The following is a 16,105-nucleotide window of genomic DNA, read 5'->3' as shown; positions in this document are numbered from 1 at the left end:
CAGGCCTCCTCAGACTACCGCCCAGACCAGTGTAAAGTATTATAGGCCTCTCAGACCACCGTCCAGAGCACTGTGCAGCATTACAGGCCTCCTCAGACCACTATGCAACATTACAGGCTTCTCAGAGCACTGTGCAGCAATCCAGGTTTCCTCAGACCACCGTCCAGAGCACTGTGCAGCATTACAGGCCTCCTTAGACCATCGTCCAGAGCACTGTGCAGCATTACAGGCCTCCTCAGACCACCGTGCAACATTACAGGCCTCCTCAGACCACCATCCAGAGTACCTGTGTAGTTTGTTCAAACCAGAATACCATAAATATTAGATTAATTTTTTTCACTCCAGGGGTATATAGGAGTTTGGAAATTTGAAAGAAATGGTTAAATAATGCTTTACAATTTAACCAGTTGAATAAGTTTGACGAAAACAATTGCATCTGACTAAAATGCGACTAAAGTGGCATTTTAGTCAAAAGAGAACGACTAAAACTAAATCAAAATTTTACGCCAAAATCAACACTGTCCACCCAGAAGAGACACAAACAGCATTACAAAGACAGGGCTTCTAACCTCTCACCACTATCAAAAATGAAAAATAGTCACTTTAGGGCCCATCCACACAACATCCATAGAGTTGTTTCTCAACGCAGGGAACGCCATGACTAGCTGGAATCCATTTCTTCCAAAAGGCCCAAGCGCGGATTTGATGTGTGCTGGGTGAAAACGGAACACACAGCAAGGAAAAGGCTGCAAAATGCACTAACACATGTCACTGTGTGTTAAAGAAAACAAAAAGAAAATATAATTTTGGGAATACAACACACGCCAACCCAATGCATTATAAAAACGTATGTCAGCTCAAGTGCTTTACAACACTTGCGTCACAAGATGAATTCTCTTTACATACAGATTACCATCTGTTTTATTTTCGGTTCTTTGCATTAAATGTTTACTTTAACAGTGCAAAGTCTGCAATGATAGGAAACCGACTCCCTTGACAGTGTCTGGTGTTCATCCAGCCTCCCCGCCGTCATACAGGACAGCTGCTTTCACCGCATGTTACCTGCATCTGGCTTGTCTGCAGACACACCAATCAGTTTAAAATGATAAAGTCAATGATGTCCTTCGCCCTGCGCTTACGGCATCACAATTTCATAAATTCAAAGTAATCGGAGCATTGGCGGCCTGCTGATCGCTGCCTAGGAGTTCAGTGATGTGTTATAGTTGGGTAATCCGGGCAGCCATCCAAGGAGCAGACCTTTCCCTTTAAAGTAAGCATGTCATGAAACAGGTGCAGCTCCACCTTTAGGGCCCTTTCACACTGGGGCAGCGGTAGGTCCGTTGGCGGTAAAGCGCCAATATTTTTAACGGTGCTTTACCGTCATATTTGCGGGAATATTCGGCCGCTAGCCTTTAACCCCCGCTAGCGGGCGAAAAAGGGTTAAAACCACCTGCAGTATAGTGGTATAGCCGCGCTGCCCCATTGATTTCAATGGGCGGGAGCGGTGGAGGAGCGGTGTACATAGCACTCCAAAGATGCCGCTAGGACTTTTTTTTTCCGTCCAACCAGTGCACCGCTCCAGTGTGAAAGCCCTCGGGGCTCTCACACTGGAGTGAATGGAGCGGCTTTTTTCAGGGTGCTTTGCAGGCGCTATTTTTAGCACTGTAGCGCCTGCAAAGCACCCCAGTGTGAAATGGGTCTTACCGAAATGATGGCTTGTAACAGGGTGAAGTATGAACTACTGTAAACATCTATTGGACTTCATTATTCGGTACAGTTATGCACACTCAGGAGCCACAAAACTACCATTGTTACTACCAGGTCAGGTAGCTGAAGATCGGGTAGATTAGCAACTGTCAAACGTCAACTCTGATACCCAAGCGGAGGTTATAGGCTCATCTAAAGTAGGGGATGCACTAAGATCGGCCGAAAATAGGAAAAATAAATAATAATGGCTGCGAAAAACGTACATGATTTTTCAGAGGTTTTACCGAGTTTACGGTGCATTTTTTTATAGGTCGTGCGACAAAAAAAAAAAAAAAAAAGAGGAAAAAAAAAAAAAAAGTGCAACACAAGAGCGTTTCATTACTAATGCAGCATTGCGCTTTTTTTTAACTGACCAAATATGCACCAAAATGCGGCAAGCAGGATTTTTTTTTTAACCGTGTTAACGGTTAAGCTCTTCAAAAGCTGCTCAGTGTGAAAGCAGCCTATCAGCCGAAAAGGTGCCAATAAAGGAAGTAAATAAATCCATATTCATTTAAAATTCATGATGTTAATTAAAAAGTCTAATATAATACAACTATATAGAATAAAATAGATTTTTTTAAACCTGTCCATTTCGGTTTTCGGCAAAGTGCATCCGGAATTTTTGGTTTCCGTCCCAAATTTTCATTTCCGTGCACCACTAATGTAAAAGTCAGAAGATTTACATTGGTGGACAATAAGGTCTCATGCCCAGTTTAGAGACAGAGTTTAGAGACAGTCATGTTCACGAGAGGAACTTTTGGGAATAAAAAAATGCCAAACGTGGCTAAACGCATTGAAAACGCTGCAAGGCTTCACTTCCCGTTTCCCCTACTACAGATGCTGGCGCCTGCACCCAGAGCCGGCTGATGAATCAGCTAGGGCTGCCGACATTGCGGGATCCCTGGACAGGTAGGTGTCCTTATCCAGTATATTAGTAATGGTGGCGAAGTGTGATTTTTATCGGGACTGCGACATTATGGTGGACAGATCGGAGAATTCTGACACATTTATGGGACCATTGCCATTTAAAAACAGTGATCAGTGCGATTAAAAATGCACCGATTACTGCAAGAATGTCACTGGCGGTGATGGGGTTAACACTAGGGGGCAGTGAAGGGGTTAAGTCTGTCCTAGTTTGTGTTCTAACTGAAGGGTGATGGGGACTGTGCAGGGAAGGCAACAGATCGCTATTCATACTCTGTATGAACAGACGATCTGTCAGTTCTCCCCTCAGAGAACCGGAAACTGTTTACACACACAGTTCCGTCTCTCAGCGGCGACCGCGGGAGCCTGGAGTTGATCGAGGCTGCTGGGCACTCGCATCGGCTCGGAGGGGGGGGGGGGGCGTGAGCATGCGCGCGTCTCCGGCGGCGCGCACGCTCCCTAGTGGCCACAGGGCGAAGCGACGTTGCATAACGTCGTTTCGCCCAGCCGTGCCATGCAACTGCGGCGGCTGGTCGGCACGTGGTTAAAGCAACTCTACATTCTGGTTTAAAAAATAAAAATCTATTCAAGTATGCACCCTCAACTCAAAAAAGTTACTTTTTTGATCTCTCCAAATTTTTAGGCTGCTGTGAGGGTGGCAACGTTTGTTCTCCATGGTCCCACTGTGTATAGGAACGTAGGCACCCCTCTCTTGCTCACTCCTGAGATAAATTATGGGATGTGCAACACGTATAGAACATTTCACATGGCTGCAACCAACATGCACTGCTCATTCCAAACAAACCTAAGCAAGGGGAAAAGGGAGACGGCTCAGTGAGGACATAATAAGGGAGGTAAAAAAAAAAAAGAAAAAAAATCATAAGAAATAGATAACAAGGCCATTATGCAGCAGATGCGTAAGGACTTTTATTTTGGAGAATAAGGATATAGTTTAGTGTCCACTTTAAGAGCTGAAGCCTGAATGAGGTCCATGTGTCAATGCCAGCATGCGAACACGTCAAAGTACAATCCAACATAAAGTAAAAAATTAAAGAAGTACTCAGAGTTCTGAAGTGCCGGTATATGGGGAACTTTAATGAAGTGAAGTACATACAGTAAGTGCAAACAGATGATATCTTCCAAGGTCTCTGATCGCTTTTCCATCTCTAAATTAATCCCAGTCAAGATGCTGAAGGCTGCAGGCTGTCATGGGATTCCTGTTTTGGCGGACGGTGAATGACTTTCCGCCTGACCCACTTAATAGATGCTGCCTGTGTCCAATACACACCGCCCACTTTGTTAAGCTATTAGTATCAGGACGACTCTGCTTTATAAACATTGGCAGGACTGTCTAATATCGATTGGGCTCTGGGCAAAACATTTTCTTAGCCCCCCACCCCAAAACCACTTATCAACTCTTTGCAGGTAGCAAGGAACTCAAGGGGCAGCTGCTTTGGGCCCCACAACAATGACTGGGCCCGGGGCAGCTGCCCTTTTGCCCTGCGTTAAAGATAACCCTAAACATCGAGCCACGATTAAAGCGGTTGTATAGTGTTTTTTTTTTTTTACTTTTACCTACAGGTAAACCTATAATGAAGCTTACCTGTAGGTAAAAAAAAAAATCTCCTAAACCTGTACGGTTTAGGAGATATTACCCTCGCAATGAGCCACTGACTGCAGCGGCGCATGCACACAGGGGACTTTCGGCTGAAAGCCCGGCAGATGCCGGACTTTGCTGGAAAGAAATCTCCCGCGCGCATGTGCAGGAGTGGTGATGATATCGTGGCTCCGGGCCACTTACATCGCCGGAGCCGCGATATCCAGAAGACGCTCCGAGGGAACAGGTCAGCCACTCGGCGTGGATCGTCGGAGATATCAGGGCCTCATTCTAAGGTAAGTATTTCATAATGAGCTAGTATGCGGTGCAGCAGAGCAGGTCGGAGTCCCAAACTGTGATCGTGCCTTGGCAGCCTCGCTACACACGGCTGGTAAAAAGGAGCCGATGGGCTGTGGAAAGTGAGAGTCTGGTGTGTTTTTTTGTGGTGGGAGGGGGAACCTTCTGATGTAGTATGGGGGGGGGGTAGGGAGCCCCCATCTCTCTCTCTTGGAGAAGCCTAAAGAGGAAAAGCGGAGTTTAAACAGGAAGGGGTTGGTTGGGCAACCGATTTTAGCCTTACCTAGGGCGGCAAAATAAAAATAAAAAATACACCACTGGTTGCGGGTCACGATAGACGACATCAGAGTACACCAAGATTCCACAATTGTTGAGGAGCAGATGCTCAGGTACCCTGAACAATACAAGAATCTATGTGGCCCCTCTTTCGAAGCACTGAAAGTATTTTAGCTTTATTCTCCCCTTTGCTGTCTGGGTCCCCATTTAGGCCATTTCTTCACACTTTGTCATTCTGCCTCACTCCTATGCAAGTAATGGGTGTCAGAAGGAACATGTCAAAAAGGGACAAGAAGTCAACATTTAAGGCCCATTAACTCCTGTGCTTTCTGGTGTGTAATGGATGAGGTTTGGAGTGGAAGAACTTGACTGGCCTACGCAGAGTCCTGACCTCAACCTGATAGAGAACACCTTTGGGATGAATTAGAGTGGAGACTGAGAGCCAGGCCTTCTGATCCACATCAGTGCCTGACCTCACAAATGCACTTCTGGAAGAATGGTCAGACATTCCCATAGACACACTCCTAAACCTTGTGGACGGCCTTCCCAGAAGAGTTATAGCGGTTATAGCTGCAAAGGGAGGGCCAACTCAATATTGAACTCTACGGACTAAGACGCCATTAACGTTCATATGCGTGTAAAGGCAGGCGTCACAATGCTTTTGGTAATACAGTGCTACCTCGGTTTGCAAGTAACGTGGTATATGAGCGTTTTGCAAAACGAGCTTTATATTTTTATTTATATCCTGACTTGATTTGCAAGCGCTGTCTCGCAAGACGAGCAGGACTGAAGCCGCTGGTGTATATATTACTGTATGTGGTCAGAGGTCCGGGGGCGCTGGTGGCTCCCAGCGCTTCCTGGAGAACTTGGAGACGCTCTGAGGCACTCCCAGTTGGGTGAGGTGGGTGTAGCGTGCATCCAAAAGTGTCCGAGTGTCTCCAGCACCCCCACACCTCTGGCCACATACAGTACTGCACACACCAGCACCCCCGCACCTCTGGCCACATACAGTACTGCATACACCAGCGCCCCCACACCTCTGACCACAAAGTATTGCATACACCAGCGTCCCCGCAGCTCTGGCCACACAGAATTGCATACACCAGTACCCTCCGCACCTCTGGCCATATACAGTACTGCATACACCAGCGTCCCCGCACCCCTGGCCACATACAGTACTGCATACACCAGCGTTCCCCGCACCCCTGGCCACATACAGTACTGCATACACCAGCGTTCCCCGCACCCCTGGCCACATACAGTACTGCACACACCACCCCCCCCCCCCCCCCACATCTCTGGCCACATACAGTACTGCACACACCAGCGTCCCCGCTCCTCTGACCACATACAGTACTGCATACACCAGCGTCCCGCACCTCTGGCCCCCTACAGTGCTGCATACACCAGCATCCCCACACCTCTGGCCCCCTACAGTGCTGCATACACCAGTGTCCCCACACCTCTGGCCCCCTACAGTGCTGCATACACCAGTGTCCCCACACCTCCGGCCACCTACAGTGCTGCATACACCAGTGTCCCCACACCTCCGGCCACCTACAGTGCTGCATACACCAGTGTCCCCACACCTCCAGCCCCCTACAGTGCTGCATACACCAGTGTCCCCGCACCTCCGGCCCCCTACAGTGCTGCATGCACCAGTGTCCCCGCACCTCCGGCCCCCTACAGTGCTGCATACACCAGCATCCCCACACCTCTGGCCACATACAGTACTGCATACACCAGCGTCCCCACACCCCCAGCCACCTACAGTGCTGCATACACCAGCGTTCCCCGCACCCCTGGCCACATACAGTACTGCATACACCAGCGTTCCCCGCACCCCTGGCCACATACAGTACTGCACACACCAGCACCCCCCCCCCCCCCCCACACCTCTGGCCACATACAGTACTGCACACACCAGCGTCCCCACACCTCTGGCACATACAGTACTGCACACACCAGCGTCCCCACTCCTCTGACCACATACAGTACTGCATACACCAGCGTCCCCGCACCTCTGGCCCCCTACAGTGCTGCATACACCAGCATCCCCACACCTCTGGCCCCCTACAGTGCTGCATACACCAGTGTCCCCACACCTCTGGCCACCTACAGTGCTGCATACACCAGTGTCCCCACACCTCTGGCCACCTACAGTGCTGCATACACCAGTGTCCCCACACCTCCGGCCACCTACAGTGCTGCATACACCAGTGTCCCCACACCTCCGGCCACCTACAGTGCTGCATACACCAGTGTCCCCACACCTCCGGCCACCTGCAGTGCTGCATACACCAGCAGTGGTTGTGGAACGAAATCATCTGAGTTTCCATTATTTCTTATGGGGAAACTCGCTTTGATATACGAGTTCTTTGGATTACAAGCATGCTTCTGGAACGAATTACGCTCGTAATCCTATGTGCATTACTGCAATGGCCTGGTATTAAAGGGCTCTTTGAGTTTGAAAATATCCATATTCTCATTCTACATTTTTTTTCTTACATTCCACCAACATGAAAAAAAAAAAAGAGCGTGACAAAAAAAAATGATAACATACTAGAAGAAACTATAACGATGCAACATGTAGCACAAGGAAGAGTACAAGTATTTATTACGAATCTTAAAAGAGCTATTTTTACATTTACTTCCTCTGGAAGGTTGCCATTTTTTAATTTTTTTTTCTCCAAGGCGAACAAGATGGAGCCAAACAAAAACCATAATGCCAGTGTGACAGGAATTCCCTGCCTTTCACTGGCTCACCACAAGCTCAATTATGAAGCTAAACCAATCATCAGTGGGGAAAATGACTGCAAATAGCACGTTTCACATACATGGAATGCCTGTGTCAGGGCAAATGTAGAACAGGAGACGTCTTCCTACAGATTTCCTCCTCAGAGTGCTCTGAGATCATCTGTAAATGCAGAATTGTTTTGTACGGTTCTGGACTGCAAGCATCCGCACAGGGGGTAGGCGTAGATGGCCATGTTGTGGTTTGCATGAAAACTACGGGAGATCACAGTCACCTACTATCAGCAAACAGATGCAGTCATATAGGCTGCCAAAGTAATAAGCAAATCCTAACACTTTCTGTACAACTTGATACTCATACCTTAAAGCACTTGTAAACCCTTCCATATACCCAGTGAAGCGACTGGCCCCAGGAGATGAAACCATCCTCCTACAGAAGTTGCATCCGTCTGAGGTTCTCTCTTCTCTACATCCGTTCAAAGGCTGAATTTATAATGCTTGTCTGAGCGTTCAGAAATAAAAAAGGGGACGGAGAGCTGAAATTACACACTCTGTGAGGAAAATGCAGAGCTCACTGGAGGGAAGGCAGAGCTGAGCCTGACAAATCATAGGCTGTGTGCTGGAGCTCCCCCCTGTCACCATTTTCGCGTGGTGTCAGAAAAACTCGTTAGAAGTGACTTGTGCTGAAAGAGGAAGGAGGCAGCAGACAGAAAAGACACTCAAAGCAGAGTTCCACCCTAAAGTGGAACTTCCGCTCATCGGAACCCCCCCCCCCCTCCGGTGTCACAGTTGCCACCTTTCAGGGGGAGGGGAGTGCAGATACCCGTCTAAGACAGGTATTTGCACCCACTTCCGGGCATAGACTCCCACGGGAGTCTATGCTTCTTCCTGTCCCGCCGTGCTGTCTGCTGGGACATACACTGGTCCCAGAAACAGCGCAGACCATTCCCATTGCGCTGCACGACTCGCGCATGCGCAGTAGGGAACCGGGAAGTGAAGCTGCAGCGAGAATGGCGGCGGCAGCAGCCGAGCGATCGATCTCCGCTGCTGACATAGCTGGACCCTGGGACAGGCGAGTGTCCATTTATTAAAAGTCAGTAGCTGTAGTATTTATAGCTGCTGGCTTTTAATAATTTTTTTTCCCAGTGGACTCCCTCTTTAATGCTCTAGATTGAGACAAGTACACACTATAGAGCAGGGGTCTCCAAACTTTCTAAACAAAAGTGCCACTTTCTTCTCCCACTGGTCACAGTCTGCCCCCCCTAATGTTGGGAGGATAGTAAAGTGCGCTGGCGTCAGTGGGAGCAACCGCGCCCCATTGCTGGCGTCAGTGGGAGCAACCGCGCCCCATTGCTGGCGTCAGTGGGAGCAACCGCGCCCCATTGTCAGGGGCAAGAACTAAGCGCCTCTGTTGCTGAAAATAGGAGAATAATGCCCCAAGGGCCGGATAAAAGCAGGCAAAGGGCCGCAGTTTGGAGACCACTGCTATAGAGAGATACCGTGCCTTGCAAAAGTATTCACACCCCTTGGCGTTTTACCTATTTTGTTATTACAGCCTTTAGTTCATTGTTTATTTAATCTGAATTATATGTGATGGATCAGAACATAATAGTCCAAGTTGGTGAAGTAAAATTTGAAAAATATATACATAAAACTATTTTTCAGAAATTAAACACTGATCATTGGCATGTGCGTATTTATTCACCCCCTTTGTTTTGAAAGGCCCCAGAGGCTGCAACACCTAAGCAAGAGGCACCACTAACCAAACACTTCCATGAAGACCAAGGAACTCTCCAAACAAGTAAGGGACAATGTTGTTGAGAAGCATAAGTCAGGGTTAGGTTATAAAAAAAAATATCCAAATCTTTAATGATCCCTAGGAGCACCATCAAATCCATCATAACCATATGGAAAGCACAACAGCAAACCTGGCAAGAGACGGCCGCACACCAAAACTCACGGACCGGTAGGGGTGCAACGGATCGTCACCGATCCGTGATCCGAACGGGTCACCCTGTTCGGATCGGCACCCGCGGAGCGCTCCGCAGTCTCGGCCTTAGGAAAGGCCACAGCTTCGGCCTAGTTCCCGAGCGGCGGCCATCTTGGTGCACCCGTCGGCATTTACAATGCGATCGCTCCGTCAAATGACAGAGTGATCACCTGTAAACAAACCGGCACCATGATGACCCAGTTCCTCTCTCCCCTCTGTGTACTGATCTGTACAGTGGAGGGGAGAAATCGGATGGCAGCAGTGCTGTGGGCTGCATCTGTAGTGCCCACAGCGCTGCTCTGTGACAATTGCAGTCACAGGCATCCCTCCTTACTCTGCCAATACCCTGCCAAAGTTGTGGGCACATTCTGTAAATTAAATTATTTAAATCCTCAAACAATCCATGTTAATTCCAGGTCGTGAGGCAACAAAATATGAAAAATGGCAAGGGGGTGAATACTTTTGCAAGGCACTGTAGACCTGAAATATGAACAAAACCTAAGATTTACAACTACTTTAAGTTATCACATCACCCTAAGCCTCCCACCTTCCTATCACACATTTGGATTGATTTTGGATAGCAAGTACATTTTTTTAGGCTCCCCCCCACTTCCTCATTCCTCGCCGAGGCAATGATGACATAGCCTTCAATCCCTCCCCCCCCCCCCACACTTCTAGGTCACATATCCCAGGAAGCTTTAGAACAGTCTTCACCAGTTAGCAAATCTCGTACTTGCACTGTAAGGGATAGGTTGATCGAAAAGTCACAGAGAGCTCCCGAATCCAAGATGACGGCCCAAAAACAAAAAGACCAATGGAATTTTTGGATTCTAGAAAGACAGAGCTGGACTTCTTGGGCTGGAAAGTTTTCAAAGTCAGTAACTTTACAATGTCGACCACCTGTGTCCTAGAAACCAGGGATGCTAGTTGGTAGGGACCTCCTGTGTCCAAAAAACCAGGGATGCTAGTTGGTAGGGACCTCCTGTGTCCAAAAAACCAGGGATGCTAGTTGGTAGGGACCTCCTGTGTCCAAAAAACCAGGGATGCTAGTTGGTAGGGACCTCCTGTGTCCTAGAAACCAGGGATGCTAGTTGGTAGGGACCTCCTGTGTCCTAGAAACCAGGGATGCTAGTTGGTAGGGACCTCCTGTGTCCTAGAAACCAGGGATGCTAGTTGGTAGGGACCTCCTGTGTCCTAGAAACCGGGGATGCTAGTTGGTAGGGACCGCCTGTGTCCTAGAAACCAGGGATGCTAGTTGGTAGGGACCGCCTGTGTCCTAGAAACCAGGGATGCTAGTTGGTAGGGACCTCCTGTATCCTAGAAACCAGGGATGCTAGTTGGTAGGGACCGCCTGTGTCCTAGAAACCAGGGATGCTAGTTGGTAGGGGCCGCCTGTGTCCTAGAAACCAGGGATGTGAAGTGGCAGGGACTGCCTGCACCCTAGGAACCAAGGTTGCTATGTGGCACGGACTGCCTGCATTCTAGCAGTCAAGGATGCTAGGCGTCAAGGGTCCTATCAGTAGTCAGCAAAGTTCTACAACCATGGGCTCACAAAATATAAAACTGCTGCAACTACGGTTACGAACGCAGAGTATTTTACGCCCAATGAGCCCTTACTGTCAATGTGGGAAAAAATGAGAACAGTCCTCTTTAGGCAGCTTGTTTTTGAGCATTCTTACTAAAAGATCATTTTTAGGATGATGTGTCATTTTCTTTCTGGAGGCTTCATTCACACTTACTCCACTAGCCACACAGCTGTCAATCACATGACAAGTCGCAGCCCATTCCTTTCAATGGTACCCATTCAAGCCACAGCGACTTTGAAAAAGTGACTGCACTACTTTGGTGCGACTTTGTGATGCAACTTTGTTCCAGAAAATGTAAAGTCTAATCAAAGTCCCACCAAACGATGCTCCAAAGTTGCACCGCAAATCGCGTGACTTTGGAGAGGTGCTAATGTGAATGGAGACTTAAGAGAATTGCGGCGTGTCGTATTTTGACGAAACCCGCCCTATGAAATCCTGGCCACAGCCGCCTGTGTGAGAAAGTGCAGACAGAAGATACCGTTCCAGGCTCTGGATAAGAACTCTCAAAATACGAAGAGGGACAAAGTGACATTGGAGGAGGAGGAGGAGGAGGAGGAGGAGGAGGAGATAAGCGTGAATAACAAAACGAACAAAATCCAAGAAGCTGAATGCCATAGACAAGAACTTTCAATCTCTCCAAAGGCCTTGACTGGATTCATGTTTAATCGGTCAGACGAGCCTTCACCTCTTGCTATGCGAATTCTCCATAACACAGGAAATAAGTGCACACCTCCAGCAGCAGTCTATAGCAGGGTGGAGTTCTCCTGATTGAATTCTATTACTTCCTAAACGGCCCGTGTAATGCCTGGAACCAGTCTTTATGTGTTCTGGATGGGTCGCGTTCCCAAATCCATTCCAATTTCCTGATAGCCAAAATAGCAGTCATAGTTTATTAAAGGAAAACTTCACTCACCAGCCACTTTATTAGGTACACCTGTTCAATTGCTTGGTAAACACAAATTAACGCTAAATCAGCCAATCACATGGCAGCAGCTCAATGCATTTAGGCTTGTAGACATGGTGAAGACGACTTGCTGAAGTTCAAACAGAGCATCAGAATGGGGAAGAAAGGGGATTTAAGTGACTTTGAACGTGGCATGGTTGTTGGTGCCAGACGGGCTGGTCTGAGTATTTCAAAAACTGTTGATCTACTGGGATTTTCACACAAAACCATCTCTCGGGTTTACAGAGAAGAGCTTGAAAAAAAAAAAAAAAAAAAAAAAAAAAAAAGAGAAAATGTCCAGCAAGCGGCAGTTGCATGGACTAAAATGCCTTGTGGATGTCAGAGAATGGGCAAACTGGTTGGAGATGATGGAAAGGCAACAATAACTCAAACAACCGCTCGTTACAACCAAGGTATGGAGAATACCATCTCTGAACGCACAACACATTGAACCTTGAAGCAGATGGGCTACAGCAGCAGAAGACCACACCGGGTGCCACTTCTGTCAGCCAAGAACAGGAAACTGAGGCTTACGATTTGCACAGGATCAGCAAAATTGAACAATAGAAGATTGAAAAAGCATTAGCTACTCTGATAAGATTTGATTTTAGGTGGTGGGGTCAGAATTTGGTGTAAACGACATGAAAGCATGGATCCATCCTGCCTTGTATCACCGGTTCAGGCTGGTGGTGTAATGGTGTGTGGGGGATATTTTCTTGGCACACTTTGGGCCCCTTAGTTCCAACTGAGCATTGTTTAAACACCACGGCCTAAGTGAGTATTGTTGGTGACCATGTCCATCCCTTTATGACTACAGTGTCCCCATCTTCTGATGGCTCCTTCCAGCAGGATAATGCACCATGTCACAAAGCTCCAATCATAATAACGAACAGAAAAGGAACGCACTCACATAGCCACATCCATAAATTGAGGGAATGAACAAGAAAAAATTTCGTACTATAACAGTACACCTAGGTCAGACTTCGAAGGCATAGGAAACAACGAAGAGGTATGAAAATAAACACTATTTATTGAAAAAGACATGACATGAATAGAATACAAAAAAAATTGAAAAAATCATGTATACTGGTGCAGTGAGCCCTTGTGTATCTACGCGTTTCACCGTTAGGCTTCTTCAGGATGCAGTCAAGGTTCTACAGATGACAAATACAGAGAACGGACCTCACTGTCTGGCAAAGAGATAATTCCCTCTTATAAGGGATCTAGAAACTGGTTCAGAGGGTACCGTCCCACTGGAAACCGGTTCTAATACACCACCTTAGGGATCTATACACAGATAGGTCAGGCCAGCCCAGTCTGCTAGTAAGAGAAGGAAAAGCCAGACTGTTCCTTGGACAGGAGCAGAATAATGCACAAGTAGTGGCCTCAGTGCCAAAGAGGGGAGCCAAAATATGGGCTTCAAAGTCCACCAATCAATGTGGACACCCTCCAGGAACAATAGTCCAAATATGAGACAGAGATTGTCCACAATGTGTAACAAAATGTTCATATTTAGACAATGATGTGCGGCCCCCGGGAGACTTCCTTATGCTAGTGTGACTAGTATTGTAAAGTATTAAGCGCCTCATTTAATGTTTTCTTAGACACTTATATAAGCCTTTTAAATACACATATAAAAAAATAATAATAATTACTCACCTTAACTGTGATTGCAGTTTTATAGCTTTGCTAATAAAATCCTCCCAAGTTGGATAACTCGCCTATAAAAGAAAGAAAAGGATGATTATTATTAGGGGTCGGGATACAGACCGCAATGTGAAGAATCTCCTATTAAATATTACAATGCAGACTACAAACTTTGCATCATGCAAATAACCAGCAGGGATGCAGTAAAAAGAACAATCCAAATGTTAAAGTATTGTACATCCAGCACCTACTTTTTATTTTTTTGGTAAAGTGATAAATAATTAGAACCTACGGATATCTTGTTGTCTTAAAGTGTTACTAAACCCACAACAGTAAAATCAGTCTGTATATGCAGTGGAACCTAAGGGGTTAATCTTCTGCATTTTGTAAAAAGGCTGTTTGATCCCGTCTTTTCTGATTCTCCCATTCTTCTATAGTCCCCAAGCCATCTCCTGGTAGAACAGAGGCTAGGGGACAAGCTGCACATGCTCAGTTTGGTGTGTGTTGCTAGAGAGTTTTTTTTTTTTTTTGCTTGGGAGAGTGCATGTGATCAGCACAGGGCCAATCAGTACTGTCCAGAGCAGGGGTAGGCAACCTGGGGCCCTCTAGCTGTTGCAGAACTACAAGTCCCACCATGCCTCTGGGAGTCACTGTAACTGCCAGCCTTGCAATGCCTCATGGGAAATTTAGTTCCACAACAGCTGGAGGGCCCAAGGTTGCCAAACCCTGGTCCAGAGGGTCAGGGGTTCTGCAGCCCGATAGGTCAGAGTAGATTGAAAACTGCCTGCAAGCTTTAACCAGACACTGATAGAAGTCACAAGACTGCTATATACTGCTGATGAGAAAAGGTATTTAGCAGTTTATATTAAATATATACAGTGGAACCTTGGTTTACGAGTAACGCGGTTAACGAGTCTTTCGAAAGACAAGCAAATTATTTTTTTTAATCCTGACTCTGTTTGCGAGTGTTGTCTCACAAAACAAGCAGGATTCAAGCCAATGGGGTGTGGAGTACATTTGGCCAGAAGTGCGGGCGTGCTGGTGACAATCGGAACTGTTCAGAACCGCTCGGAAATACTCAGAATCAATTGGGAATACTCAGAAATACTCCGTTCTCGAGCCTTTCCGAGTTCAGCTGAGCTGTCCCCGAGTATTTACGAAGCTCTCCGGCGCCCCCCCCCCCCCCCCCCACGACCTCTGGCAACATGCGGTATTGCATGCAATAGAAGTCAATGCAGTACGAATTATGTTGGTTTCCATTGACTTCTATGGGGAAACTCGGATTATGCGCGTAATCCAAGGTTCTACTGTGTACTAAAACTATTGAATTTCCGTGTTCTGTGTACTGCAAGACATCAGATATAGTGAATACAGGCTCCTGGGTTTAGTAACACTTTAAGCAAGCCATAGATTCTTTTTCTGCAAATCTCTCAATCCCCCCCCCTCCCCCAACATATTCAGTGTTGGGTCCCAGTCAGGGAGCTGTAGCTGCTGGCAGTAATCACAGGAAAAAAAAAATCTAACAGGCTTCTTTAACTAAAGTTGATCAATGGATTAACTTCAGTACAACCAGCCTTGCAAGAGATGGATCGAATCTTGGCTGGTCCCTGTTGAACCAGTGGAAAGTCGATCCATCTATGTCTGGCTTAAAGTGATTGTAAAGCCTTAAAGTTTCATAGAATGCATGCAGGTAGGAAACCTTCAGTATGTAGCTACCGCCGCAGCCCCCCCCCCCCCCCCCCAATACTTACCTGACCCAGATCCAGCGATGTGCACAAGAGCGGCCGCTCTACCGAGTCTCTCACTCCTTACTGGAGCAGTGGGAGCCCATTGGCTGCCAATCGCAGCCAGTGAGGAGGGAGTGGGGGTGGGCTGAGCCCTGTTCTGTGTTGTCTTATAGACACACAGAGTGAGGCTTGGGAGCGTGCATGCACCAGTGCCCTCATATCAAGCCGCTTCAAAGGGGGCAGGGGGGGGGGGGGGGCAGAGTGTTGCCGTGGAACCTGAGAAGAGGAAGAAAATTGAGACTGCTCTGTGTAAAACCATTACACAGAGCAGGTAAGTATAACAGGTTTGTTATGTTTACTAAAAAGAAAAACAGAGCCTTTAATATCACTTTAAGTTAGGAAGTGAAGGGAAAGCTCCCCAACAGGACACGGCGTGAAACTATTTTTAGAGATTACGGTTTCTAAATTCCTATTACTGGAAAGTATCTGTATAATTGCAAGATGTAATCTTCCAACACATCTATTAACAGTCATTAATGAAAATATTTTTCCCCCCAAAACTACAGATTAAAAAAAAAAACAAATTCTGCCAAAAGCTGCGTTACAATATCCCAA

At 47.0% G+C, this 16,105-nt stretch overlaps 1 protein-coding gene across 2 annotated transcripts in view; it reads right to left on the bottom strand.

Moving 5' to 3' along the window:
* The window catches only part of LOC143935253 (protein MTSS 1-like), a 185,492-nt gene that overhangs the window by 106,134 nt on the left and 63,253 nt on the right, over window positions 1–16,105 (bottom strand). For both annotated transcript variants that reach the window (XM_077458963.1, XM_077458964.1), the window contains exon 2: window positions 13,776–13,837. In XM_077458963.1, coding sequence (XP_077315089.1) covers window positions 13,776–13,837 — 62 coding nt within the window. The remainder of the gene's footprint in view (window positions 1–13,775; window positions 13,838–16,105) is intronic.

The sequence above is a fragment of the Lithobates pipiens genome, unplaced genomic scaffold (genome assembly GCF_037356315.1).
Source record: "Lithobates pipiens isolate NorthernLeopardFrog02 unplaced genomic scaffold, aLitPip1_a1.2 Scaffold_28, whole genome shotgun sequence".
Classification (NCBI taxonomy): Eukaryota; Metazoa; Chordata; class Amphibia; order Anura; family Ranidae; genus Lithobates; species Lithobates pipiens.
The sequence above is the reverse complement of the archived record's forward strand: the minus strand, read 5'-3'. Positions and strand labels throughout refer to the sequence as shown.